The sequence below is a fragment of the Ursus arctos genome, unplaced genomic scaffold (assembly GCF_023065955.2).
Source record: "Ursus arctos isolate Adak ecotype North America unplaced genomic scaffold, UrsArc2.0 scaffold_29, whole genome shotgun sequence".
NCBI lineage: Eukaryota > Metazoa > Chordata > Mammalia > Carnivora > Ursidae > Ursus > Ursus arctos.
In genome coordinates, this window is record NW_026622974.1 from 7620127 (window position 1) to 7647181 (window position 27055).

General features: G+C 39.0%; 2 protein-coding genes across 10 annotated transcripts in view; one reads left to right on the forward strand and one right to left on the reverse strand.

The window, feature by feature from the left end:
- LOC113261234 (24-hydroxycholesterol 7-alpha-hydroxylase) overlaps positions 1-2173 on the reverse strand; it is a 90917-nt gene extending 88744 nt beyond the window's left edge. For 4 of the 6 annotated variants that reach the window (XM_057304011.1, XM_026507312.4, XM_048219746.2 and 1 more), the window contains exon 1: positions 1496-2173. In XM_057304011.1, coding sequence (XP_057159994.1) covers positions 1496-1672 — 177 coding nt within the window. In that variant the 5' untranslated portion in view covers positions 1673-2173. The remainder of the gene's footprint in view (positions 1-1495) is intronic. The other 2 variants (XM_057304010.1, XM_057304009.1) reach the window with 1 other exon arrangement.
- SLC25A27 (solute carrier family 25 member 27) lies at positions 2095-26610 on the forward strand. 4 transcript variants are annotated; one of them, XM_026507316.4, is made up of 9 exons: positions 2095-2410; positions 4914-5105; positions 6868-6952; positions 10277-10399; positions 12453-12565; positions 16141-16225; positions 18517-18609; positions 19242-19344; positions 24433-26610. In XM_026507316.4, exons 1-9 carry the CDS (start codon positions 2305-2307, stop codon positions 24502-24504), a joined length of 972 nt encoding a protein of 323 aa, XP_026363101.1. In that variant the 5' UTR covers positions 2095-2304; the 3' UTR covers positions 24505-26610. The 4 variants fall into 4 exon arrangements, with proteins under 4 accessions (XP_026363101.1, XP_057159996.1, XP_057159998.1 ...); XM_057304013.1 differs by having other exon boundaries at positions 24684-26610; XM_057304015.1 differs by having other exon boundaries at positions 25035-26610.
- The last annotated feature ends 445 nt before the right edge of the window (positions 26611-27055 follow it).

Below are 27055 nucleotides of genomic sequence, written 5' to 3' on the forward strand. Positions count from 1 at the left end.
ACTTTTTCGATAGATTTAACAAACTTCCAATCATAATTATAGCAGTCTTTATGATAGATATTGACAAGCCAGTTCTAAAACTTACAGTAAAATGCAAAGAATCTTGAATGGCAAGTCAATTACAGAGAAATATGGAGAACTTTCACTGCCTGATTTAAAGACTAACTATAAAATTAGAGTATTAAGACAGTGTACTATTAACAAAGGAGTGGGCATATAAACCAACGGAGTAGGATAGAAAAGCTAGAAATAAATCTACACATATATGGTCAATTTATTTTTGAAAAGATGCAAAGGCAATCAATGAGGAAATGGCAGTCCTTTAGGATATGATATTGAAACAACTGGCATCCAGATGGGGAAGAAATTAACCTCACCCCTTACTTTTACCATACCAAAAAAAAAAAAAAAAAAAACCTCAAAATGGATCACAGACCTAAATGTAAAATGGGAAACTAGAAACCTTTTAGAAGAAAACAGAATAATTTTTGACCTTGCTTGACCTTCTGAGACAAGCTTGTAAAAAACGTTCCTTAACATTTATCAAAATCATGACTAAGGAAGGCTATGGGAAACAAAGAAACATTCCTTTAAAATATATCATTTTTCCTGTGTCAGACTCCCAATAATTATGGCACCTAGTATGGGCCAGAATATCAGGAACTAGGCAATCCCCTACACTCACAGGACGAGAAAAGGTGTATAATGTTACATTCTTTGGCCAGAGTGACACAATAATATGAACAATTTAAATGTTCATGTCATTGGACTAGGCAATTTCACTTTTAGGAATTTATTCTGAGGAAACAATCGAGCAAGTGCCAAAAGCACAACCACACAACACACACACAGGAACGCACATTGAAGTATTCGCCGAAATAAAGGAGAAAAGTTGGCAGTAACTTACACACTATTTTTGAAAGATACACTATATTTGAAAGCTGTTTTAAGGACAAAAACATCTACTACAACATTACTAATCTCCTTAGTATGCAGTGAAAATGGATCTCATCATCATCAAATAATAACACCAGCTGAAAATACAGTGCGGGCTAAATTTGCAAAGACTAAGTTTGCAAGCAATTTTTACGGCAGCCTGGCGTTAACTTCAGTTCAGATACTAACTTACAACACATTTTCATAAATTTAAATTAACCATATTTCACTTTTGTCTTTCTGAATTATTCCAAGTGTTTAGTTAATGTGTACCCTTAGGACTTTTAAACTACGATGAAGTAACTAGCATTTATAAATTAATATCTACTTCCAAAAAGGCAGCTACAAGCTGATAAAAATCTATTTATAACCAATAAAAATCTATTTCTTTCGAAATAACTTGCATAAAGTTTAGCTGTTGATAGTTGAGGAATGATCGTCTAACTGTGGACAGCAGGTATGTTCCCTGTGTTTTAATGTTGCATTTGAGATCCAATGAAAGAAAATAAAAAAGAAAACATTACCTCCTCCGGAAACCCCACCTGCTAAGGCCACATACCTTGATTCTTGCTTTCTCTATAAATTCTAGAGGGGCTTTGCCAAACTCAAATCCAGCTCCAATCCAAGGAATCCAGCCCCTTATGCACGGGGGTCCGGGCAAATTCTTCCGCTGAAGGAATAATAAAAGAGCAACGCAGCCTAGGATTATAATCACTGTCGGGGAAATTAGTTCCATGTTTTTGTCTAGCACCTTCCAGAATCAGAGAAGGGAAAAGTCCTGCTGCCGTGGCACTTGCTCATTCCCTTTTGGGAGGGGGCACCTACCGGTCCTCCCAACTTGTCTGCTACAACTTCCGCAGTTTGTTTGCCTTCCTAACCGTAGCCTCCTTTCCCCGCCCCAATTTTTAGATGACTTCTGCATCACCGCTCCCTCCTCCCACCTCCACTAGTCTTTCCAAACCGGGCCACGCTGGACCGAACGCAGGGGCTGGACCAAACTGGTGCGGGCGCGTAGGGGTGGAAGGCGGGAGAGAACTTGCTCTGTTGCCATGGAGACCGGGGCCCGCGGCGCCGAGTAAGCCTCGCTCACGGCCAATCAGAGAATGGCGCCCAAGAGGCGCGCAGCCCGGCGGACTACATTTCCCAGAAGCCTTGTGGGCTTCGCGCTGTTGTTCTGCTCTCAGTCCGGTGGAGCTCTCCAGCCCGGGGCTGCGAGGAAGGCTGTAGGTTCGCGAGGCTGCCTCGCTGAGCCGAGCGAGGGAAATGGTCCCCGCTCCGCCACTCGCCGGTTAAGGACGGGCCGCCCTGGCAGAGTGGCAGGCCAGCCGCGGCGCTAAAGGGTGTCCTGTCGTCCCGTCTTGCTGCTGAATGTCGGTTCCAGAGGATGAGGAGAGGCTTTTGCCGCTTGCCCAGAGATGGCCCCGAGCGAGCAAGTTCCTCCTGTCGGGCTGCGCGGCTACCGTGGCCGAGCTAGGTACCCGGCCACCCCCCTCCTGGGCCTCCCCCGCGACTCGTCGAGGTGCCGCTCTGGGGGGTGGGGGTGAGGGCACCGGCGGGCAGCTTCGACCCCCCGGGGCGTGCGGCCCGCTAGGTTGCGTCCTCTTCTTGCACACCTGCCTGGCCGTTGTGGCAGGGCGGGGACAAGGCCGGCTTTGCGAGGAGGCGGCCCTGGAGGTCACTAAGGTCTTTTCCTTCCCATTTCGTCTCTCTCCCTCATAGGTGTGCTGTTGTGTCTGAATGTCTACGCTTGGAAGCTTCAAGAGCTGTCATCCTCTCTAGGAATCATTTTCCCTTCCGTGAGGATGACCTTTTAAAAACACAACCCACTCTTCATCCTTATTGAGATAATGTCTCTGATTTATAGTCTTACATAGCCTCATCATATCATTGTCTTTTGTAGACTCGTAGGACTTAAGTTATTAACCTGTGACTTATTGAACATCTTCTCCACATCTGCCAGTTGTCCTCCCTGAGTTTAACTCATCTATACAGTGTCTACCTTTCAGGGTTCTGAGAAGTAGCAAATATATAAATGCTAAATCCAAGGCGGGGCACTCATTAATTGCAACATTGTTATAATTACTACAATATTAGACTGTGGGGATAGTGCTTAAAAGACCCAGCCCTGACCTTTCTTACAGGCGGGTGGGGAGACATGCAGAGACTGACAGTTACATTGTGCTACTTATTATAATGAAAGTATTAAAAAACATAGGACCATAGAGGTTGGACAGTTACGTATGCATAAGAAAGTCAGAGAAAACGCGAGGCCACCTAGGGAGAATGATGATGCCCTTGCTTGAGCAGGTGGTGTTCCTTCCAATGATTTTGTGAGCAGAGTGACTGTGTGTTCCCTGTGTATTTTAAGATTACCCTCTCATTTTCTTGCCTGTTGGAAAACAAAACAAGCAACAGCTTTGGTGTGTTATCATTAGGAAATGTTACTGTGTTGTCGTCTAAAATGAATTTATTTTGTATTTTCAGCAGAGCCAGCACAGGATCTGTTGTTTTGCCCTTTGTGCTCTTCCACTCTTGCCCTTTGGACCCTCTGTTTTTCCTCTCTCTCTTCTTCTAAAGCTGATGGGGAAAATTTTTGTTATTCACTGTTTTTACTGAAATACGATTCATCAACTTTTTAAAAATTAGATATTTCCAAGTTTTTTTTTTTTAACTTGATTGTTTCCCCCCTGTGGTCACAGAAACAATGGCAAAGAAACATTGCTTTTGTTAAAGGTTTGTAGAGAATGGTGTGGGGGCATGGGATGGGAAGCTAGGAAATAAAAATATGGGATGGTTTTGAGTACAAAACACTTTAGGATTAGAACCTGAAACATTATTTAAGTAACCGGTAAGTAAGCCAGAATTATTTCGAGAGGCATAACCCATGTTATTATAGAGGACCTGTATCTTAAGTCTTTTCAGGGTTCATATGTTAATAAAGCATTGTTTAAATTCTCTACATGCAAACTACTTCTGTTTTAGGGGAACTATCAGCAAGATATTTTTTCCAAAGATCAGTGGTAAGATTTAATATTCTCTTCCCCCTACTCTGTTTTCTCTTGGAAAAAGCATAACTATGATTTTGTATCAGACGGTGGACATTGAAAAGACTCATGTAATGTCAATAATGTTCATGAACTTACCTGAATCTGGTTGCTTCAGTTATTTGGAACATTATGAGTATGAAGTTATGAGCTTGATCTTTCTAATGTGGGCCAGTTAGCTTCACTGTTTCAAGGTAAAATGTATTCTTCAATTCAATACCTTGAATTCAAAATGTAATCATTAGAAAAATTTTTTTCAAGTACAATTGGTACTCAAAAGGAGGCCACACATAAAACTTAGTACTGGAAAAACAACTCAATATGTGCCTTAATTGAAAGTATATTGAGCATGCTGCCCTTGTATAAACTCCGTGTTACCTCTTCTGTATCTCAAACTTCAGGTCAGTGAATATCACCCATGAAATTACAGAATTTAGCTTCACCTGCATTTATTGTGAACCTATCAGAAGTAGTATTCTAAAAGCCACATTGGGTCTTAATCGTGGTTGCAGTCAAGGGGGCATCACAGACTATGGATATCTGAAATTATTCCCATTGGAAAGCAAAAATTAAGGACTAAACTAGATTTTAGGCTGAAATTTCTGAGTAAAAAGAATCCAAGTCTTGTAACTTTTTTTTTTTCTTGATGACCTGGGGGTGGGGGTGCTCTGAGACAGTGATTCTTAAATTAGGGAGTACATTAGAACCAACTGATTTCTAAGCCCCCATCAACTTACTCTGAATCCATAGGTATGGAGCTAGGAAATAAATAAGTTTTAACAATTTCCCTAGCTGATTCTGATGTATTCTAAAATTTGAGAACCGCTGATCTTGTGGTGATTAAAATATTAGTCCTGTTACTTTAGAATTTTAGAATTTTTGTTTGTTTCTCTGAATGTTATGGGTTTCCCCCTCATTTTGTTTTTTTGTTAGCAACCTTTCCCCTCGACCTCACAAAAACTCGACTCCAAATGCAAGGAGAGGCTGCCCTTGCTCGGTTGGGAGACAGTGGAAGAGAATCTGCTCCCTATAGGGGCATGGTGCGCACAGCCCTAGGGATTGTTCAAGAAGAAGGCTTTCTAAAGCTTTGGCAAGGAGTGACACCTGCCATTTACAGACACATAGGTATTTATCTTGATTCCAGCTGGTAAGTTTGTTATGAGTTGTGTGTCCTCTGCTTTTGTGTTGAGCTGTGCTCAACACCCAGTAGTTTCTTTTCTGCTAATGTGATAAATGAATATATATTCTCTTAAGAAGAAAATTAACCACTGATTGTTATTAAGGAATGATTGCCTTAAATTTTTAGAATGCATATAGAAGCATTTAGGGATGAACTGTCATGATGTCTGTAATGTACTTCAAAATAATTAAGCAGAAAAATGAATCAAATATGGCAAAAAATGTTAGCAAACGATACATCTCAAGGATACAGAAGGAGTTATTTGTTCTACTCTGCATGTTTGAATTTTTTAAGAAAAAATGAGTGATATTTTGTCTCCACTTAAGAAACTTTAAAACACAAAATTTAAATTTTTCACGTTCTTTGAAAATTAAAATATATTTGACCAAAATGCCAAATCTCACTAGTCTCTGTCCCATGCACTACAGACTAGGCAATGTTGAATGGGAACAGGGATGACTGATCCAATTCTGGCAACTGAGTGATTGCAGTGCAGCTGATTTTCGCCTCAGTTCCCAAGGCTACCTACCCACCCGTGTGGGCCTTTAGTGACTCTTAAAATATTTGCAACTGTGCCATAGCCAGTGAGAATACTTTTCTACTCTGCTTCTCAAGTGGCACTCATAAAGATAGTCGTTGTTGAGTTTTCAGCTTGTGGACAGGAGAATATAAACTTGGCTTCAAAAGGAGGTAGGGCAGGTGCCGCATTCTTCTCTATGTTCATAATATTTCTGCAAGTACGTAGGGACCCTTGACCAGAAAAGTGTCCAGTACTAATACTTACCAGCTTATGATTTTTAAAGCTTCAGTTCTTGAGATGAGTAAGTTAGAGTGTCTACACCGAGAGTTTTCCAGAAGTGTGTGTAGAGACTATTGCTGTTTTGGTGCTTTGTATATTTGTGAATATGTTAAAATATTTTATCAGCCTTCCTGAAATATCAAGAAAAGTGCTCTCTATGAATACCATTACTGATTTTAATGATTTTTTATTTTCTAATCTTTTTTAAAAATATTTTCTCCTTTGCTTCCTATTAGTGTTTTGAGTTTCACTTCTTTTCATTTTTATTTTGTGGACCATCATATATGGCTTTACAGTTAAGATTCATTTCATATATTTGACAGCTGACTGAAAAAGTTACCCCAATATAATAAATTATCCAGTAAAGTTATGCATGTTTATTAAATGAAAATGCCTGCTGTGTACCAAGCTCTGTATTTGGGTACATAGAGTAATGAAAACACACAAAACCTGCCCTGAAAAGCTCATGGTCTGATGGAAAGATGAGCAACAAAATCAGGTTAATCTCCAGTTAATGTGATAAATGTCATATATGATGTAAGCCTGGGTAGTTCTGGGGAAACAGAGGAGAAGCATGGCAGGTGCAGTGGCAGGCTAGAACACTGGAGGTTGGAGAGCACTTTTTAGAAAACATGTTCTTTGAATTGAGTCTTGGAGGACTAGGAGGAGTTAGCAAAGCAGACAAGGGAGAATCCATTCAAGAAAGATCAGACAGCATGTGAGAAGGCCTGAGGCTTAAGAAGGCATGCCACCTTCCGAGAAGCATCAAGAAAAGCCCACGTGTTGGAAGCATAGTGTGCATGAGAGAACAACACAGCTAGAGAGATCGACTGGCCCAGGTCAAAATGCCCACTTGTTTTATTAAACGTCTCTCTGAATTCACCTTTTAAATGATCCATCCTACACAGTGTACTCCGGAGGTCGCATGGTCACTTATGAACATCTTCGTGAAGTTGTATTTGGCAAAAGTGAAGATAAGCATTATCCCCTTTGGTAAGTTTTGTTTTGAAAATAACATATACTATTGACCCTAAGGCTCTAATGTGTATCCGTTAGATTTGTATAAAATTGTGTATTTGTACCAAAATTGCCTCAAGTTATAGGCTTAAAATAATAAATAATTACAAGTAAATCCAAATAAGAGAGCATTTACTGCACATTGTATACAAACATACAGGTGCGTATGTATATGAAATTTTGCATATAAATTAATGTTTTAATATTAAAAGAATTCCTTTTTTTAAAAAAAGATTTTATATTTTTATCAAAGAGAGAGAGAGTTAGTGCACAAGCAGGGGGAGGGACAAAAGGAGGGAGAGCAGGCTCCCGGCTGAGCCCGCTGCAGGACTCGATCCCAGGACCCTGGGATCATGACCTAAGCCGAAGGCAGAAGCTTAACCAGCTGAGCCACCCAGGCATCCCAATATTAAAAGAATTCTTACAGAGCACCTTCTTTATGCCTCTTTCTATGGAGAGACGAGCTTTTGAGCCATACAGAGATAGGCTCAAATTCCTGCTCTACTAGTATGGATGTAATCTGGTTAAGCTACTTTACCGTGTTGATCTTCAGTTTTCTTAGCTGTAGAAGTAATACCTACCATCAGGCTTTTATTTTTGTAGGATTAGATGAGATATTGAATGTAAGTGCATATCACTTATAAAAAACAAAAATAGGTTATTATAAATAATATACATAGAACTCCTACAAATAAATGGAAAATATATAAAAACACCAAGAAAATAGGGAAAGGATACCAACAGACAAAATTCACAAAAGAAAAAATATAAATGTTCATTAAACATGTAAAAATGTTCAACCTCACCAGTAATCAGGGCAACTAATTAAAACTATCTTTTAGCCATTAAACTGTTAACAGGAATGTAAGTTACTATATAGTCTTTTTGGAGAATAGAGTATGTTAAAATGTTTAAATGTGTAATCTTTTGACCCAGCAACACTTCCTTTATGGTATAATCACATTCAGAAATACTTGTACATATGCATAAACACACAGCCCCCCCCACACACAGATATTGGCTGTAGCAGTGCTGATATAGTAACTTTTTTAAAAAAAGTAAATAACTATCAGTTGGGAAGTAGTTAGATAAATTTTGATAAGTTTATACAGGGAAGCATAATAACACAACTTTGAAAGAATGAGGTAGGTTTTATATGGCTAACCTATAAGGATGTTTATCATATCTTGCTGGACTAAAAAAAACCTAAGTCACAACTATAAGAAAATGGCAATAAGCAGAATTTCACCTTTCAGGCAAACTTTCTAGGCTCTGTTTTTGTTTGTTTGTTAAATTATAATGCATTGAGCTATACTAATTGCTTTCCCAGAATTAACGATGAAATAAATTAACAATCCTTGCATTCTGTTAATTCCCCCCAGAAGAGAAATGTATAGATAAGGGGTTCAAAGGAAATATTTCACTATGAAGTCAACTCTCAGGGTAGATGGGCTTGATGTCTTTTGACCCAGTCAGAACAACTCAGCCAATAGGTATTTATTGAATGGTCGTGGTGTGCCAGTCCTGTACTTAATACTGAGGCTATGGTAATGAAAAAGATAGTCCCTGCCATCACTGAGCACACAGTAACAGATGCTTAAACAATGAGAATTATGTCACAGTTGCTGAGGAGGCAGTGGTTATGAGATTCTCAAAGAGAAAAAAACAGTGCTGTGTTCATCATCGTGAGACCAGACCCTCTCCTAGGCTGCTGTTATTGGTGGAGATTGATACAAGTTCTATGGAAAACAATTTGCAGGGCCTATCCAATGTCATGTAATCGCTCAGATTTCTTAGTTAAAAGTTAAACTGTCTAAATAAATTGTGGTATGTCCATAAAATAGAATGCTATGAAACAATTTTTTTAAGATGAGGCAGCTCTATATGAACTGATAACTTTTGAGATATGTTATTAGGAAAAATATATCTTAAAGGACATTATTAGGGAAAAATTGAGGTGTGGAACAGTATGCAATCTAGCATTCTACATTTGTGATTTTTTTTTTTAAGATTTTATTTGTTTATTTTAGAGAGAGTGCAGGTGGGGGAAGAGGAGGGCAGAGGGAGAGGGAAAGAATCCCAAGTAGACCCTGAGCTGAGCACGGAGCCTGACGTGGGGCTTGATCCCACCACCCCGATATCACGACTCTGAGATCATGACCCGAGCAGAAACCAAGAGCTGGTGGCTCAGTCTATAAACTGAAAATCAGTCGGTTGAGCCACCCAGGCACCCCTACATTTGTGCTTTTAAAAAGGAGTATTAATACATATACGTTTGTGTGTACACAAACTATCAATTATTACTTAGTGCATAAGACTGTGTGGTCTGCACTCAGACTTTCTGCTGTTATAGCTTGGCTGTACCACCCAGTAGTTGTGTGATTTGAGCTGTCCTTTAAGTGCTTTTATGCCACAGTTTCCTTATCTGTAAAGAGGATTTTACAGTAGTATGAATAACATAGGGTTGATATAAAAATGAAATGATGTTTTTAAAATGCTTGAACAGGGCCTGACGTAATAAGCACTCAGTGAATGTATTATTATTATGTGCAGGAAATCATAAGAAACTAGTAATTGTGATTGCTTCAGAGGAAGGGAACTGATAATAGGGACCCTATTTTTACTCTATACCCATTTGTAACTCTTCAAATATTGTTTTAGAGTAAAAGGAAAGAAATGATCCCCTTTCTTCTAAGAAAAGGTAAAAGATGATCAGAGCCTGGTCTGAGACACAAGTAGCTGGAATGGAGAGGAGGGGATGGATTTAAAGCATGTTTAAGTATAGCAGTCTAGACTTGATCACTGTTGGCTTTGGGAGGTGAGGAGAAGAAAGAGTCAAGAGGCAGAGAGAGTTTCTTCAAAGAGAAGGAAGTTCTCAACCCTCCCTTTAGTTTGTAAAACTACTTAAATAGTAGTTTACGAAATCTGACTTACCAGCTTTTGTCTGTTAGACTGATTACATCTGTGTTGTTTTTGTTCCCCCGTGGTCAGGATTAAACTACAATTAAATGGTCAGTTCAGATATTTATAACTTCCTTTGAATTTCAGGCCATAGAAGGCCCCTGAAGCCAGATTTGAATTTCAGGCCATAGAAGGCCCCTGAAACCAGATTTGAATTTCACCTCCTTATAGTTCTTTAACAGTAAAGAGAAACCATCTACTTTCCTCTGTGATTTGTATGTCCATCCTTTTCCTCACTTTGTCTTAAATCGCAGGGGCTGGACCAGCTTGGCACTATTCACTACAAAGTTGGCAAAATTAACAGAAACTATTAAAAAATGTATCTCCTTTTGTAATTAGGAAATCAGTAATTGGAGGTATGATGGCTGGTGTTGTTGGCCAATTTTTAGCCAACCCAACTGATCTAGTGAAGGTTCAGATGCAAATGGAAGGAAAAAGGAAACTTGAAGGAAAACCTTTGAGGTAAGTTCTCCAATTAACTGATTCTGTTCCTTTCCCCTGTCATAGTTTGAACATGTACCTACGGATTTATGCATTTTTATAATCCGACATTCAGTGAAGACATTAATTCTGACTCTTTCAACTTGGAAGATGTATTCATTAAGAGGAGGGTTAACATGGATCTTCTCATTGCATGATAAGGCGTACGTGTTCTCTACCAGAAAAACTATATGTGCGCTTAGCCGTTGCTGCTTTTCCCAGCCAAGTCAGCTTAGATTTGTCCCATTACAGCTTGATATAGAGTCTGATCACTAAAATTTGCAGTTTGCAAATTAAATCCCAATTTTGCCACTGTGGCTCAGTGCTGTAGCAGTCACTCGGCACTCCTACTCTCTTCATCTTTAAAAGGCACTGTTCAGAAGGTTTGCATGACAGCCTGCCTGGGCTCTTCCATGGCTAAAAGCTTGGTTCCCTTCCCTTTATCCCTGAAAGAATGAAAATAGAAAGATTGACCTTGCAAGTTCTTCCCACTTCCCTGTCTAATCCCATTCCTCCTCTTTTCCCCAAGTTTAAGGAAGTTTTTTATTATGCCTTTGTGATATAAAATTCTCCCACTGCATCACTCTACATTATTGTAGTCTGCCTTTCTTCAAAGGACTTCATGTTCAATAATTTATTAAAATACCACTTAACCTGTTTCTCTGGGAAAGGGACAAAATCTTAGAGATTGATAGACCTGCCAGAAAAGAGAAAAGTGCAGAACACCTTGGGCTGTGTATGAAGATGTCTGCTCCCCTGAACACTGCAGGTCTGTGGCTGGGCCGGAGGTGAAGAAGGGTTTGGGAACTCCTGTGGGAGCCCACCACTGACGCTGACCACTGCTCTTCACTGTGCTGCCCCTCTGGCTGGCTCAGTGGAAGTTGAGGTGGACTTGGCAGTCCAGGCCCCCCTTGAGCCTTCCAAACAGAGAGAACACCCACCACAGAGGAGAAAAGGGTACAACTCTGACTTAACCAAGTAGTTTACAGAATCCCAGGACCCATTTTGTCATCTTGTAACAACTTCTACTTAATTACTAAGGAGCAGGAAGAAGTGATGTTGCTGTGGTTGGCTATATGGAGAGAACTATTGGGAGCCAGAGAAATCTGAGTTTTTAACTAATCTTGTCAATTTTTTCCCCTTCCTTTGTCTCCACTGTTGGAAATTTTGGGTTTGATATAGTAGTAAAAAACATTCCCTGTTGTTGTAAAGAACATCAACCTTGGGGTCAGACAACCCGGGATTCGTATCCAGCCTTTAGCACATTTTAGCTCTGACCCTAGTCAAGTTCCTTAACTGCTCTAAGCCTTAGTTTCCTCAGATGGAAATTGGAATGTAAATTCACACTTCATAGAGTTTTCAGGAATAAAATTTAGTTTATGTATATAAAAAGTCTTGTGCTTAATAAGTGCACAACAGATTTTAACTACAATGACCATCATTTGTGAGTATAACGTCCCATGTAGTATTATAACAATTATGCATGCCCAATAAATATGTCATATTATCTTTTTGGTGAGACTTAGGGAATGTAGTGCCTAAGTAAAAGCCACTTAGCTGGTAAGTGGTAAAGGTAGCATTGGACTCCAAGTATTTCTGACTATATAAAACCCAGACTATTATTTTATAACAGAGGTTTCCAGATTTGATTCATGGTTCAGCACCATTTTTCACCTGTGTACCAAAAAAATGAACAAAATCAGGATAGGATAGTAAATTTTTATAAGCCAAAACAGTATTCAATTTTAGGAATTTCTATTATGAGATTGCCCTCCCTACTCTTTGGACTAAAAATATCATTTCTTTTATGAGAATATGTGAGGATTGATTTTTTTAAAATTTCTAACAATTTTATGTTATTTTTCTAACAATTTCCTAACAATTTCTAACAATTATGTTATTTTCTAACAATTTTATGTTATATATCTAACATATTATTTTACTCCAAATTATAACAGCTATAGGTGAAGTTTATCCTGTTGCATTCCAGAGAAATGCATAGAATTTTCACATTTCATCATTATTTTTCTTTTAGATTTCGTGGTGTGCATCACGCATTTGCAAAAATCTTATCTGAAGGAGGAATTCGTGGGCTTTGGGCAGGCTGGGTACCCAATATACAGAGAGCAGCACTGGTGAATATGGGAGGTAATAGAAACTTTATTGAACTCTGAGAAGTCCTTAACTACCTTCATCATTGTAATGATAAGCACTGACATCAGGAAAAATGAACAAATTTATTTTATTATTTTTAGTAATATACATTGGCAACAGTCTTCTTTTAAGTTGTAGCACCTAAATTGAATATTTTGTCTAGAGTATTTTCACTTTTCTCCATGGTGATCTATGAAAAGGATTTCCTAAAACTAGCAAATTGTGACAATAAGAAGATAGGACTAAACTATTTTTAAAGTCTCCTCTCTACCCACACCCTCCTCCAAGATCCAAACTGGCACATGTAACCATGTGACAATCATTATATCCAGAATGTACTACTCTTTCCCCCAACTTGTGCAGCAGGCATCCCAGACTGGAAACCTGAACATTTCCTTAACTCATCCTGTCCCTCACCTCCCATAGTCAGTCACTAACTGCTTCTATCTTTTTTTTTTTTTAAGATTTTATTTATTTGTCAGAGAGAGAGGGCGAGCACACAAGCAGGGGGAGCGGCAGGCAGAACAGGCAGAGGGAGAAACAGGCTCCCTGCGGAGCAGGGAGCCCAATGCAGGACTCAATCCTAGGACCCTGGGGATCATGACCTGAGCTGAAGGCTTAACTGACTGAGCCACCCAGGCATCCCTTGCTTTTGTCTTCTAAATATTTCTTTAAAGTATACCCTCTGCAATACCTGCCACCTTAGTGTCCTTAAAACAACCATTTTTACAATTCTCACCATCTAGGCCACACAGCTAGGGCACTGCCATAGCCATCAGGCTAGTCTCCTCTTCTGTCCTCAAATTTATACCCAGTTCCCAGAGGGAATTATCTAAAACACAGATCTGAACATGTTACTGGGACCCTTAGAACATTTTACTGGCTTCTCATCACTCACAGAAGAAAATGTAAATTTTGTAACATAATATAGAAGGTCTGCACAATCCAACTGGTGCCTTCAGGGAATTGAGCAATTCATTGATTCGGGAGTAAAGAGTGAAGCAGAGAGTCAGAGCTAGACGGTTCCACTGCCTGTGCATACCACACTGCTCTTCACCTCCTACTTTCTGTTCTCCTCCCTCTTCTTCTAGTTTCCTTCTGCAGATCTTTTAGTACTCCACTGAAATGTCTCTCTACCTTGTATTTTTCCTGAACCCCACAACCACCCTTTCCTAGCCATGTTGTGTAGATACCCTTTTATGAGTTTCTCTAGTTCCCAGTGCTTACCTCTCTGATCACTTGTACCTCATTCCATTTCTTTCTACTGTGTGTCCGTCTCCTCTGCTAGATAATGAGTCTCCTGAAGGCAAGGACATGTTATTATATCATTATTTTCCTAGTCCCTTATGTAGCCAGTAGACATTTGATGAACGAATTAATGAATGAAAGGATTGTTTCTAAGACCAAAATTATGATTCTAGGAAATGAATGGATGGCCTTTTTGAGGGTTATAGTAACATATCACTTAAACCTCAAAGGAAATAAATCTATTTTTTATTTTGCTATTCCAGTCCATCCATGGCTACTGCATCATATTGGTGGCTATATTCGTTATCAGGAGTCTTTGCTGGTTGTAGTTCCTCAGTTTAATGCTTCAAAAATCTGTTGTAGCTCAGATTGCTCTTCCAGCTTCCAGCTATTTACTCAGAATGGCATTTGGGTTATCTGCAATATATCACTTTGTGTCCAAACCAAACTCATTCATCAAACTACTTCCTTCTCCATTCCTCCCAACCTCAAAATATGATATCACCTTCTCACTTGAACAATACAGAAACCTAGGCGTGAGTTTTGTCTCTTTCCTTTCACTTACTCCTTATAGCCAATCAGTCACCAAGTCCAACCACTTCTGTCTCCTAGCTGTATCTCACATCCATCCACTTATTTTCGTCCCTGGAGCCACTCCTTTGTCCAGGTATTATTTACCCTCTTCTACTGGATCACTACAAAAGCCTCCAAACTAATCGTCCCATATCTACCTCATGGCCATTTTGTCTCACCAATCATTGGAAACTGCTCTGATCAAGGTCACCACTCCATCATCTACCTTAAAACATTTTAAATTAGTCAGCTCTCATTTTCACCATCTCCAAAAATGGCAGCTCTGCCCTTCAAACTGTTTAAGCCCAAAGTCTTGTAGGTATCTTTGATTCCTTTCTTTCCCTCTCTATTTAATTTGGTGATTCTGCCTTCAAAACATATCTAGAATCTGACCAGTGCTCCACAACTCCTTTACCTAAACTATCATCATCTCTCACCAGAATAAATGCAATAGTCTCATCTCTAATCTGTCTTGGCTCCCTGTAGTCTAGTCACAGCAGAACAGCCAGAGTATCCGTGTAAATAGTAACCCAGAGTCGTCACTGCTCTGCTCAAAACCTTTCCTTGGCTTCTGTTGCTCTCCATCTTCTGGACTCTGCTACTTCTCCGACCCTTGCTTACTCTGCTTCTGTTAGACCAGTATTCTTACTGTTCCTCTAACATACCAAGCTGACTTTCGCCTCAGGGATATAATACATATGTTGTTTTTCCTGGGACACTTTCTCTTAGATAGCAACAAGGTTTATTTTCTCATGTTTCCGTTAGGTCTCTGCTTAGATATTATTAAGAAGGCTTCCCTTTAAAATTCATATACGTCATTCTTCTCTGCCTTCTGATATTCTTATCCCCTTTCTTTGCCTTATTTGTCTTCAGAGCAGTTATAACTATCTGAAATGCCGTGGTTTACTTATTTGCTTACTGTCTCATCCCTCAACAAAGAATGAGGATTTTGTTCAGGTTTGTCCACGGCTCTTTCCCCAGCACCTAGAGTAATGCCCACTACCACGGTAGACACTCACATATTTCGTGAATGATCAAACGCATCCGGCCATTCTTACGTCTTTATAATTCACTTCCTGTACTTCACTGTACGTAGTCTTTATAAAACTCCAGTGTTGTAATATATCACTGCCCTGTTTAAAACTCTTCAACAGCCCTTCATTGTCATTATACAAAAATACAAAAAGCTTAATGTAGAATAATGGTCAGGACCTTTTATTTATAAGTGACAGAATTTCAACTCAACCTATTTAGGATTAAAAAAGGAATTTATCATCTCAAATACTAAGAAGTCCAGGGGTTGAGCTGACGTTAGACATAGCTGGATTCAGATGTTCAAAAGATATAATTGAGTGTCTGTCTCTTTTCTTCTTTTCCCTTCCCTCCAGCTGTAGGTCACTTTCCTGTGCTTGAGAATGATAATGGTATCTTTCATCCTTGTACACATTCCTGCCCCAAGCCTAACCTATTCTTTTTTTTCTTGAGAGATAGGGTGTGTGTGAGCAGGGGGACGAGAGGGGCAGAGGGGGAGGGAGGGAGAGAGAGAATCTTAAGCAGGCTCCATGCTCAGCATGGAACCCAAAATAGGGCTCGACCTCATGACCCTGAGATCATGACCTGAGCCAAAATCAAGAGTTGGAGGCTTAACTGACTGAGCCACAAGGCGTCCTAAGCCTAACATATTCTTAACATAAAAGACATTCATTGGCAAATGATTATTTCAGCCTTCTTTTTCTTTTTATTGCCAGATTTAACCACTTATGATACAGTGAAACACTATTTGGTACTGAATACACCACTTGAGGACAATATCATGACTCATGGTCTATCGAGGTAAGTGATTATTTTAGTTTGGATTATTTTCTATATCACTTTTCTTCCATATTTGGCATAAATTCAAACCTTTTGTCTTTTTTTGATCGAGAATCTAGTGGTATTACCCTTAGAGAAACGTGATGTACATTTAAAAAGAACAATTTTCTTAAAATTTTTGCAGTTGCAATGGAGAAGAGAGAGAAATTACAGAATGGCTCATATTAAACTATCCCAAATATTTGCAGCTCGATGGGACCCTCCTGGGGTCAGATTCTGTTGATCAATTCTCCAGTTCAGTTCCGCAGATATGTTTGAGCATCCTCAATACATTATTCTCTTTTCGTATTTACATGTTAAAGAAGTCTAGCCAGATTGCACTGTATCCTTAGGTGTTGGTTAAGAGGTTTCTGTGTGAATATATTAAGGTATTAATATACCAATGGTATTAAACTTTCAAAGAATCTGAACTAATAGGGAAGAATATAAAAGGAGCAGCCGTGTATACCTACTGGAATGTATATGCTGAAACAAGAGCTCTTTCTACATAGACCATGCCTGTGATGTAGGCAGAGACCCAAGGATGTTATATGCACTGTTGGGTCATTTGCCGTATTTCTAAAGTAATTTTCTCCTTTGAATTATAAATCCTGACCTGAAAGAGGCAGACAGAGTCTGGGTTCTTTCTGCTACAGCTGTTTAGAGTAAGAGAGAGTATGAAGATTCCTAGGGCAGCTTCAACTCCCCTGCCATAGGGCCTTCGGAGACTTCAAAAGCCTTGGCACAGAAGTCAGTGGTCCTTATCTTTGTGAGGTATTTGATGTCCCAGAAGGACCTTAAAGTTTTCCATAATTTTCCTTTCCAGCTTTTCATTAGCCAAACATAAGCTGTTATTCAGGCTGCCTTGATCCCAGTGTGCAGATTCAGCCTCTGGGATGCAGGACTTCATTCTCCGTGACTCAGGTCAACCACCACTTTTCTCGTCATAGGTCTTGTGGAAAAGTTTACAGCAGTTCGTGGGTTTTCAGTTTGTGGAAATTCATGCTCTGTGTTGCCTCTCATGCCCACAAGTACAATGAACGGCTAGTGATTTCTTAACTTTTTAGTCACTCATTTACAGAATCGTGATTGAATCGGCCGTAGGTTGACCAGAGCCATTTTGTCTGTTCTGAGTAATTGACAAGCCTTTTTCAAGAAGCAGCGATTAACCTTCTTGGACAAAGGGAGAAGGGATAACAGAAACTCATTAGACCTTATGCCTGAGCATAGACTGAAGGAAAAACAGACATTTTCCAATGAGATGGGGGTGTAGGCGTGGAGGTGTTGCATAGGTTGGTAAATACAGAGCTACACTTAGTTACACTGTTAGAGCATAATGGGTGAAGCGAGATGGGATCTGGGAGTAATATGTATGACAGCCAGTATATGAGCTAAGTCAGGTAGTAGGGGATGAGTCTTAGATGGCTTTAAGTAGGGAAAAATGACATAACTGGACTTGTATTTTAGATCCCTTAGGATGGGCAGAAGAAGGTAAGATTATATTAAAATGGAATAGCTTAGTGGAGTGAGGCTTAAACAGTGGTCAAAGTGATTTTTCTGTTAAATATTAACCAAATTAGGTGGTTCCCCTGCCCCAGATCCTCTCAGTGACTTCCGTGCACAGCTAGAATAAAAATCACACTCCTTCGATAGCCTTCATGGGCTGATCTCTGCCTGCTTCTTTGGTCTTTCATCTGGCTGGACTGACTTCTTCAGGATGCTGTGGCCATGTCGACTGCTTTCTCTCTCTCCAGCCCACCAAGGCCATTTCTGACTCAAGGCTTTTTCTGGGCTGTTCCTCTGGCCTGCAACATTCTTCCTCCATGTCTTTACATCATTGCTCCTCATTGTTCTGCTGTCACTCAAGAGCCTCTCCACGATGGCCCATCACCCAGTTATGCCCTATCATGCTGTGCCATTTTATTTTGTTCATAGCACTTATCGGCATCTGAAATTATTCATTTCTTCTCTTGTCTCTTCCCAAGTAAGGGCCTCAGGGACAGGATCGTGTGTGTCCTCTTCACTGCCTAGAAGAGTGCCTGCCACCAGTAGGTGCTCAACGTATATTTGTTGACTGGACATTCTTGTTAGTTTTTATTTTTTCTACCTCTTGAATGATTTCATTAAGCATTGATTTTCAGCAAAATAAGATTATTATGAAGAATAACACAATAATATATTTAGTATTCTTTCTAAATATCAAATTTCCTTTTCTTAAAATTTAGAAACCACTATATTTGTTATCCTTCAAATTCATTTATTTTTATTTATAGTTTATGTTCTGGACTGGTAGCTTCCATTCTGGGAACACCTGCTGATGTCATCAAAAGCCGAATAATGAATCAACCACGAGATAAACAAGGAAGGTAGATAGAAAGTCTTCACTCTCCATGTGTTCAAATGTCTGTAATAATAATGTTCCTTAAAGATGTTTCCTTGTATTTATTCTTGATAGAAATGTATTTGTGTGATCATGTGTTCAACCAGCAAACTGTTTTTATGTAATTACCTGCTCTTTGATGGAAAAGTATTGTGCATTTGGGGAATAAGCTAATTTAATGATCATATTATTTAGACACAAGGTATTTATTGTGATTTTATTGTTTTCAAAGAGTTTATGAAAATATACTCTGCTGAGAATTTACAGAGCACTTTCTTCAGAAGCTTATGACTTACAGGTAACATGGAGAATTTGATTTGATATAAAACAGTATGTTCTCTCTGGAAAGAGATCAGGTGGAGTGAATTCTAAGTATAACACTAAGGGTGGGATGAATCCGAAGAGTCAACCTTAGACACCTAAAGAAATTGTCTTTAAACTCGAAAGAGGTGATTTATATATACTGAACCACAAATATTATTTGTTCTAAATTAGCAGAAGATGTTTAAGTAAGTTTCCTTATAGTAAGTTTCCTTAGATTATTTTTTAATTTATGTTTTATTTATACATCTATTTACACACAAGAAATTTTGCAAAACTGTCTTCTTTCCTTTTTAGGGGACTTTTGTATAAATCATCAACTGACTGCTTGATTCAGGCTGTTCAAGGAGAAGGATTCATGAGTCTATATAAAGGCTTTTTACCATCTTGGCTGAGAATGGTAACGTCAGGTTTTTCCTTCCTTTGTTTTTGTTTTCTTGGTACTTAAATTGCTTTTAATCTGTAAATATTTTCCCCTTTCCCTTTTGGTTTTTAGCATGGCTCTGCCCCCAAACACAATTCTTTCTCTCTTTTTTATCTCTCTCTCTCTCTCTCTCTCTCTCTTTTTTTTTTTACCTCTCCTCAGAGTCCTATTACCTTCCTTGCTGAATTAAAGTAAAATAATTCACTTACATCTAGAAATGAATAGGTTGACATTCTGTTGTTATAAAGCCAGGGGATAGGGTTTTCTACAATGTAAAACCTTTAGTAGTCCATTTAGCCAAATTACTGTAAGTTTGGGACAGGTATAAAGATTTTATACTAGAGGCTGTTCCTATGAAAATGTTACCATTTCAAACAAAATTTGTTACTTTGCTAGCAAATGTTGCATTATCCATTAATACTTATTACCACCAAGTTCAGCTTAGTAAGAAAGCAAGAAAGCATTATGTCATTTTTATTTGATCTGGATATTATTTTTACTGAGGTAAACTAAGATGTGGAATTAGTCTTATTCAAGTAACACAACATATAATAAAAACAAGGTACTCAGGTATTTTGCAAGTTAGAACGTATTTGAAAGAATAAATGAGCCATGGATTTGGAAATTCAAACAATCAACACTTTGCACAATATAATAATATTAATTGAACACCTACTCCGTGCAAAGCCCTGTACTCAGTGCTGGTTTGGGGATGAACAGAAGAGTCTCAACCCCTGCTGTAGTGCTGGAGCTTCTAGTTTAGGGAAGGCCAAACACTGAATAAAAAATTAGAAGTGACGAGTGGTAAAGGAAAAGTGCATGATGCTATGAAAATATATAGCAAGTACATACAGCATAAGCTTGGAGATTAGGAACACCTCCCTGGAGAATGGACTTTCAAACTGAGTTCTGAAGAATGAGTAGGACTCAGCCAGATAAAAGGAGCAGAAAAAACGTTCTGGGTAGAGGGACTAGTTGGAGAACATGATGAGTTCAGGTAATTGAAGGAAACCCAGCAGGCCAAGGCATGGAGACATGGATGAGAAGGGCACAGGATGAGGCCAGAGAGAGGGGCAGAGGCCAGTTTGGGAAGGGCAGTAAGACCCATGAGAGTGAGGGGCACTGGCCTGATGATATGCTTGTTTTTATAAAGATCATTCCGGCTGCCATGTGGGCTGGGGAAAGGCTTGGAGTAGTGGTAGATGAGACATGATAATAGCTTGCACAATAGTATGACAACGGGGACAGAAAAAGATTCAAAAAATAATTTAGGAGATAGCAAGGAGCTAGAACTGTGACTGGATGGGGAGGGGCAAATGGTCAGAGAAGACAAGGAAAGTTGGGCTTCATTCCCAGATTCCCAAATTGAGCAACAGATGATGTAATTTCCTAACATGGGGATCATTTGTCGGGAAGATTCTGTGGTAGAATAGCAAGCCCCGTTCTAGATTTGTTAAGTTTTGGGTATTCATAGGACATCTAAGAACGGATGTCTAGATGGCTCTTCATATATTGATCTGCATCTTACAGAGCATATGGGGATGGAGATTTAGAGGTGACCACTGTCTACATAGAGATGGGAATTGAAGTTCGGGGAATAAATGACATCACCAAGCAATAGTGGGCATCTATTAACGTGAAGTTAATACCAAAGCCCTTAGCAAGATCTGATACAAAAGTGTACCTGAGTGTAAAACCTTATTTTGATTGTCTTGATTATACCTTGAAATTATCTCAAATCTGTGGATATTTCTTAATGGAAAGGAAGATTCTGATTTGGCCTGCATGAAGCAGGCACTATCATAAGGACTGGTGGCACTAAGGAGTAAGATGTTTATTTTTTTGCATGAGAGCAGCTTATATTGTGTTGGAGAAAATAGACATGTAAGTAGTTAAAATTTCAGAAATAATAAAGCCAATATTATTAAATCACTTGGCATTAGCACCAACACTGCTAATCATATTCATGGCTTAACTCACTGAATTCTCCCAACAATCTCTTCAGTAGGTTATTATCATATCTCTTTTATAGAGGAGGAACAAAAGCTTAAAGAGTCTAAATAACTAGGCCAGGTTAGGTGGTTATTATTTAATGGAGTCAGGGAATCAGACCCAGGAAGTTTGACTCCAGAGGACATGGTCTTACCAAGCAGGTTGTATTAGTGCTCTACTCGAGGTATGAGCAAAACGTGGTAAGAACATGGATAGTAAAGTAAAAAATGGCTTTAACTGTTTGGGAAATCCCAAAGTCTTTCACAGAGATGATATCTGATCTGAGCTTTGAAAGATCAGTAGACGTTTAACAAGAACAGCATATGGGAGCGAAATGAGCATAGGCTTCAAGTCATGTGTGGACCCAGTAGGTTTGGACAACTCCAGAAAATTCAGTGTAGCTGGAAAACAGGTCCTCAGAGGGGACGTGGTGGGGCAGAATTCTAGAGAAATACTTAAGGACCAGATTAGGACCTTGTAGGGGCAAGTTTGGTGGTTTAGGTGGAACCCTGGAGTAAGCAAGCAGCCATTTAATCGTGAGAGCAAAGTACTAAGGTTTGTTTGGGGATGGGATTACTTTGGCAGCAATATAAAAAATACACTGAAAGCTAGAACCCAAGAAAAGAAGTTTTGGAAAGTTTTGGTCTAGCCTGGAGATGATTGTAAAAATGGAGAGAAGGCAGATTCTAGGGCCATTTATGGTTAACTCCACAGGATTTAATAATTGACTCTCTCTAGAAGGTGGGGGAGGGAAGGAAGGAAATGGGACTTTTATATTTCTAGTGCGGGAGACTATAAGGATGGTGAGACCATTGATGAAAAACAGATTCAGGGTCAGGAGGTGTGAGGGCAGGGAGAATAAGACAAAGGAACACTGAGACCATTTGATCTAACCCATTCTCTTTATTCATGAGACTCAGGAAGTATCAATGAGAAAAAAGAGTACTTCATGTATGATAGACACTGTGCTAAGCTCTTTACACACATTATTTGTTTTTAAGTCTTATAAGAACCTAGTGAAACAGGTGGTGTTATCCTCATTTTTCAGATGAGAAAAACATGGCTCCAAGTATAAGAAACTTGCTCAAGTTCATATAGCTGGTATGTGGCAGAGCTGGGAACTGACCGCAGGTCTGTTCGGTTCTTAAACCCATGCTCCTAACTAATACAATATATGGAGTGTCTCGAGATCCTGCAGCTAGCTGTAGAAGTTGTCAGGAGAACGAGACCGTATGTAGTGATAAAGAGATGTGACTTTACAGAAAGGCTGGCTAACCACCGAAGGTCACCAGGGTGGCACTGCCTTGTTGATCTGCCACAGTGCATGACCCTGAGCTTAAAAGCTGACTCATGAGCACTTCCAAGTAAATTGGCCTTGCAAATACAGATTCGCCCTCAACTGAACTCACTGAAACCGATGATCAGACCACAGTATTGGCTCATTCACATTGAGAAACACGCTTGGCAAGTGATCCAGATATTGAAGTCCTCTGAATAGTCCTCCTAAATGTAAGCCACATGCGAAGGCAAGTTATAATCAGAAGGTTTCTTACTAAACACAGAATAATAACAGGAAGAGCTTATTCGTAATCTTAGTATTTAAGAATACCCGAGAGCCCTTATGTTTAGCCCCACAGTAAAAGGCACAGAAGACTCTGTTTTTCCAGCAGTTATGACAACAGGCAGACCAGAGCAGACAACACAGGCTCATATACACTTGCACTATTTACAGTGGTCTAACTACGCTAGTGAAGAAAGAACAAGTACATGCCCTACGCTCATGTGCTCCCGCACAAAGGCTCAGTATATGCCACTTGTGTACTACCCCTGTTACTGGCTATATGATCTCCCTGTTTAACTTCTATTCATAACCCAGCTAAACTCAAGCCCAGTCCCTTCCACTAGGTGAAGGTAGTGCAACCTTGCTTTGCTCAGTCACTGGTTAATATTTACTTCATTTGCATACAGAAGTCTGAGTACCAGAGCAGCTAGGAACGATTACATAATCCACTCCTAAGACCTCTGTTCCTTGATCTGATTGCAGTTATATCATTGGCTCATGTCATTTTTGCTGTCACAAGAATATGAAATCATTACAGCTTCAAATTCTTTATTTTGTCCATGTCTCCATTATATTTAGCTAACCAAGATGCGTTCTCCTAAATCCACTGGTAAAGTCTCAGTCTCCCAGTGTAACATGCTCATATTTCCAAGCACAGGATATAAATACTGCTTTGCAAACACTCTAACCAAATACATTTTATATTCTAATAGCTCAAGCTTCTTTTTTGATTCTAGTATGATAGTTTCTCTCTGATCGGTATTACCTGTCACCTATGAACCAAACCAGACAGGAACTGGATCCAAGATACCCTTTCTCTGATTACTTCCAGTGTTTCCTGTGATTTCCTTCTGTGTCTTTGATGTTTTTACCTTCTGTTGTTGAGAAACCCTCACCCTTATAATTCCTTTTGATGCAGTTACACCTTTTTCAAGTTAGTCAAGTCTCTCTGAGCTGGAAACTCTTTTTTCTATTTAATGTGAAATTTTATATCTATTTTGTGATATATCAGGTGTTGAGCTTACGATTTAACTCTCAAAGGATAATCTTTCATTTTCACTTTCAAGTTCTTAACTGTCTCCTTGGCACGTTCCATAGACAAACTACACATAGAGGAGCCCGGCCTAGATTTCAGGCATGCCGGGTCCCAGTCTCTTAGCCAGGAAGGGTTCAGTAGAAGGAACCCTGGGATGGAAGCCAGAAGCCTGTACTCTAGCTCCACAACATGTTAATAGCTTTTTGATTGTTAAGCCTCAGTGTCCTCATCTGTAAAACAGGGATATCATCACCTTTCCTTTCTACTGTAAATTGTTCAGAGAAATCTATGAGAAATAAGACATGAAAATACTTTGTCAATTATAAAGTGCTCTATAAAGGTGAAATACCGAAATATTTGTTTTCAGCCTACGTGGATTCAAAATGACTTTGTCATTCAAAGATGTATATGCATAAATGTAAAATATTCATAATCACTTTGAAATATGCACTAACTTCTTTGGTTAATCTTTCAGACCCCTTGGTCACTGGTGTTCTGGCTTACTTATGAAAAAATCAGAGAGATGAGTGGAGTCAGTCCATTTTAAGCCCTTAAAGATACAGTGTTCAGTACCATTGAAATATGGGCATCTACAACACACACCCCTATTATTTCTACCTCTTTAGGAAGACACCTTACTCCACAGAGACTGTGATTTATAGGGGGCAGCACTTTATTTTTCTCTGGAAACCCAAGTTCTCTTTGACTCCTCTTTTTGTTCAAAAGCAATCTGGTTGGATTACACAAGGCCACCCAATGAGACCCAGCACAGAATTTTCAAGATTTGAATCCTGAGCACTTATCTTGGGCGAGAAGATTTGACCTTTGAGATGCTATTCTATGCTGAGGAGCCTACTTAGAGAAGTGCCGAAAGGGAGACAGCATCTCAGACCTGAAGTAGACAATAGGAATCTGGAAGAATACATACATACATAGTGATTCAGAAATATATTTAAACTGTTGTCAGTATTTTCAATTGAAATTTGATGATTCCTTTTTCTGTTGTTAAAGTGCACATACTGTAAATTAAAAGGAGGTGAATGAAAATTCATGAATAAACATTTTGAATTTCCCTAGTGGTGAAGGAAGTTGATGTACCCTTTCTTGCCAAGAGGACGAAAAACATCAAGTTGAGATGATGTTTGGATTTCAAGGACAGAAGGTTCTTCCTGTCAGTGTCCCATCTTTAGTTACATCTGTATTATTGGCTAGCACTCCACCGCACATGCTAAGGACTTCCCGACAGCCACAGACTGAGTCTTGACGAACACAGAGAAGAGTGTTTGCTTTGTTACATATGCCATTGCAACTAGTGTTTGCTGCTAGCCCCCAAGAATCTTGATATATAAAAAATGCAGCTTGTTTGATTAAATCTTAGGAGGGTAGGTCCTTTTCATAAGGCAACTTGTTATTATCAGCCTTTCAGTGGTGTTTCAAAAGCAAAGCTGAGATGAAGTCAGCCAATTCAGACAGGCGTTCTTTCTCATCTCTCCTTCCCTAACACTAAGGGTGGGAGAGAGAGAGAACTCAGAAATCACACTGAAGCTGTCTCTAGCCTGAATCTTACCCAGTTTTGACAAGGCTGCCTGCCTAAATAGTGATAAGTATAAACTGTCTATGGTATACATTTATGTCTCCAATCATTGAATCAAATCCCTTATCTTATTTTAGGAAGGTGAGAGATTTCTTCAGATTGACCTATATGCCACCTGTTCCCCCAGCCTCAGACAGTGGGCATTTCTGGAGGGATGCATACAGTTGTGGGTAGAGGCTGTAACTGTCAATATAGGAAAACTCAAAAACCTTAGACCCAAGAAACACCTTGGAGTTAACCAAACCGAGTTAGTTATGGACATAGATGATGTTGAACAAAAAAAGTTTACAAGTGCTCCATGGTTGCACTAATGTATAATCACTGCCATTTAAAGGGGGAAGTATACTTTAAAATATATTTTAATGTGATGTGCTAATATGCAGTGGCTTATTGTTTTTCTATGATATTTTCAGAATGTGGAGTTTAATCAAAATCTGTTGGTGGTCTACTTTTCCATTGCATCTGTCAATCTGTATTGAATTGAGTTGTTAAATATATTTAAAATAATATTATGTACTTAAATTCCCAGGTGTTCTGCATTGGGACCACTTTTGGGAACTCTCTGGGTTTTCATGTTTTATAACTTTTAAAATTAAGTAAAGACTGGATCAAAATATACCAACTGGACCATGAAAAAATTTATTTCGCTTTATTCTCTGAAGGGCATGGAGTGAAAACACTGCTTTAAGTACTGAGACTGTTCCTTGATATCTGGATTCACCATGAATAATTGGAATTTTTTAACCTGAAGTGACTCCTTGGGATCATCTGGTTTAACCCTTTCATTTTACATGTTATGAAACAGAAGCCCGGAGAAGTACAGCTGCTTATGCTCATGGGTTACTTCACAGCAGAGCCTGGATAAAAATATAGATTTCCTAATTATTATTATAATTTGCAGTTATTATATACTAATTAGGTACACATCTAATCAATACTTTATGTTATCTTCACAACAGCCCAGTCCAGTGCTCTTGAATCTTCCAAAAACAGATTTTTCTTTATGGCATTTTTCTGTCTTATACATTTTAAATAAATCTGAATTGTCTTTAACACAAATTTTAGAATGGAGTTACCATGCCTTAGCTTGAACATTAAGAACCCCCACCATCTGACCAAATCCTTTATATCTAACACATATGTCTCTTCACATTTCATATTTTTCCAGTGAAGTCATATTCATTAATGTGTCTTGGAATTTGGCTTTATCTTTACCAACCTGAAATCATCTTGATCCTCTTCAAAATAATCCACAATAAATAAAAAGGAATAAAAATTTCAGTAATTTTGTGTTCATACTAAAACACCCATTTCAGTCTCACTTGCTGATTACACTACTACTGTAGGTGGTATTTATCCTCACTATTGAATACCTAGCATTTAAGTTTGTTTTGCTTAGCTTCCACATTTTTCTCTTCCCAAATGATTTTTCCTCGCTGAAAAATAGTTATTTTTAGTTATATACAATCGTTTTTTATATGTATAAGTGAATTAACGTATATAC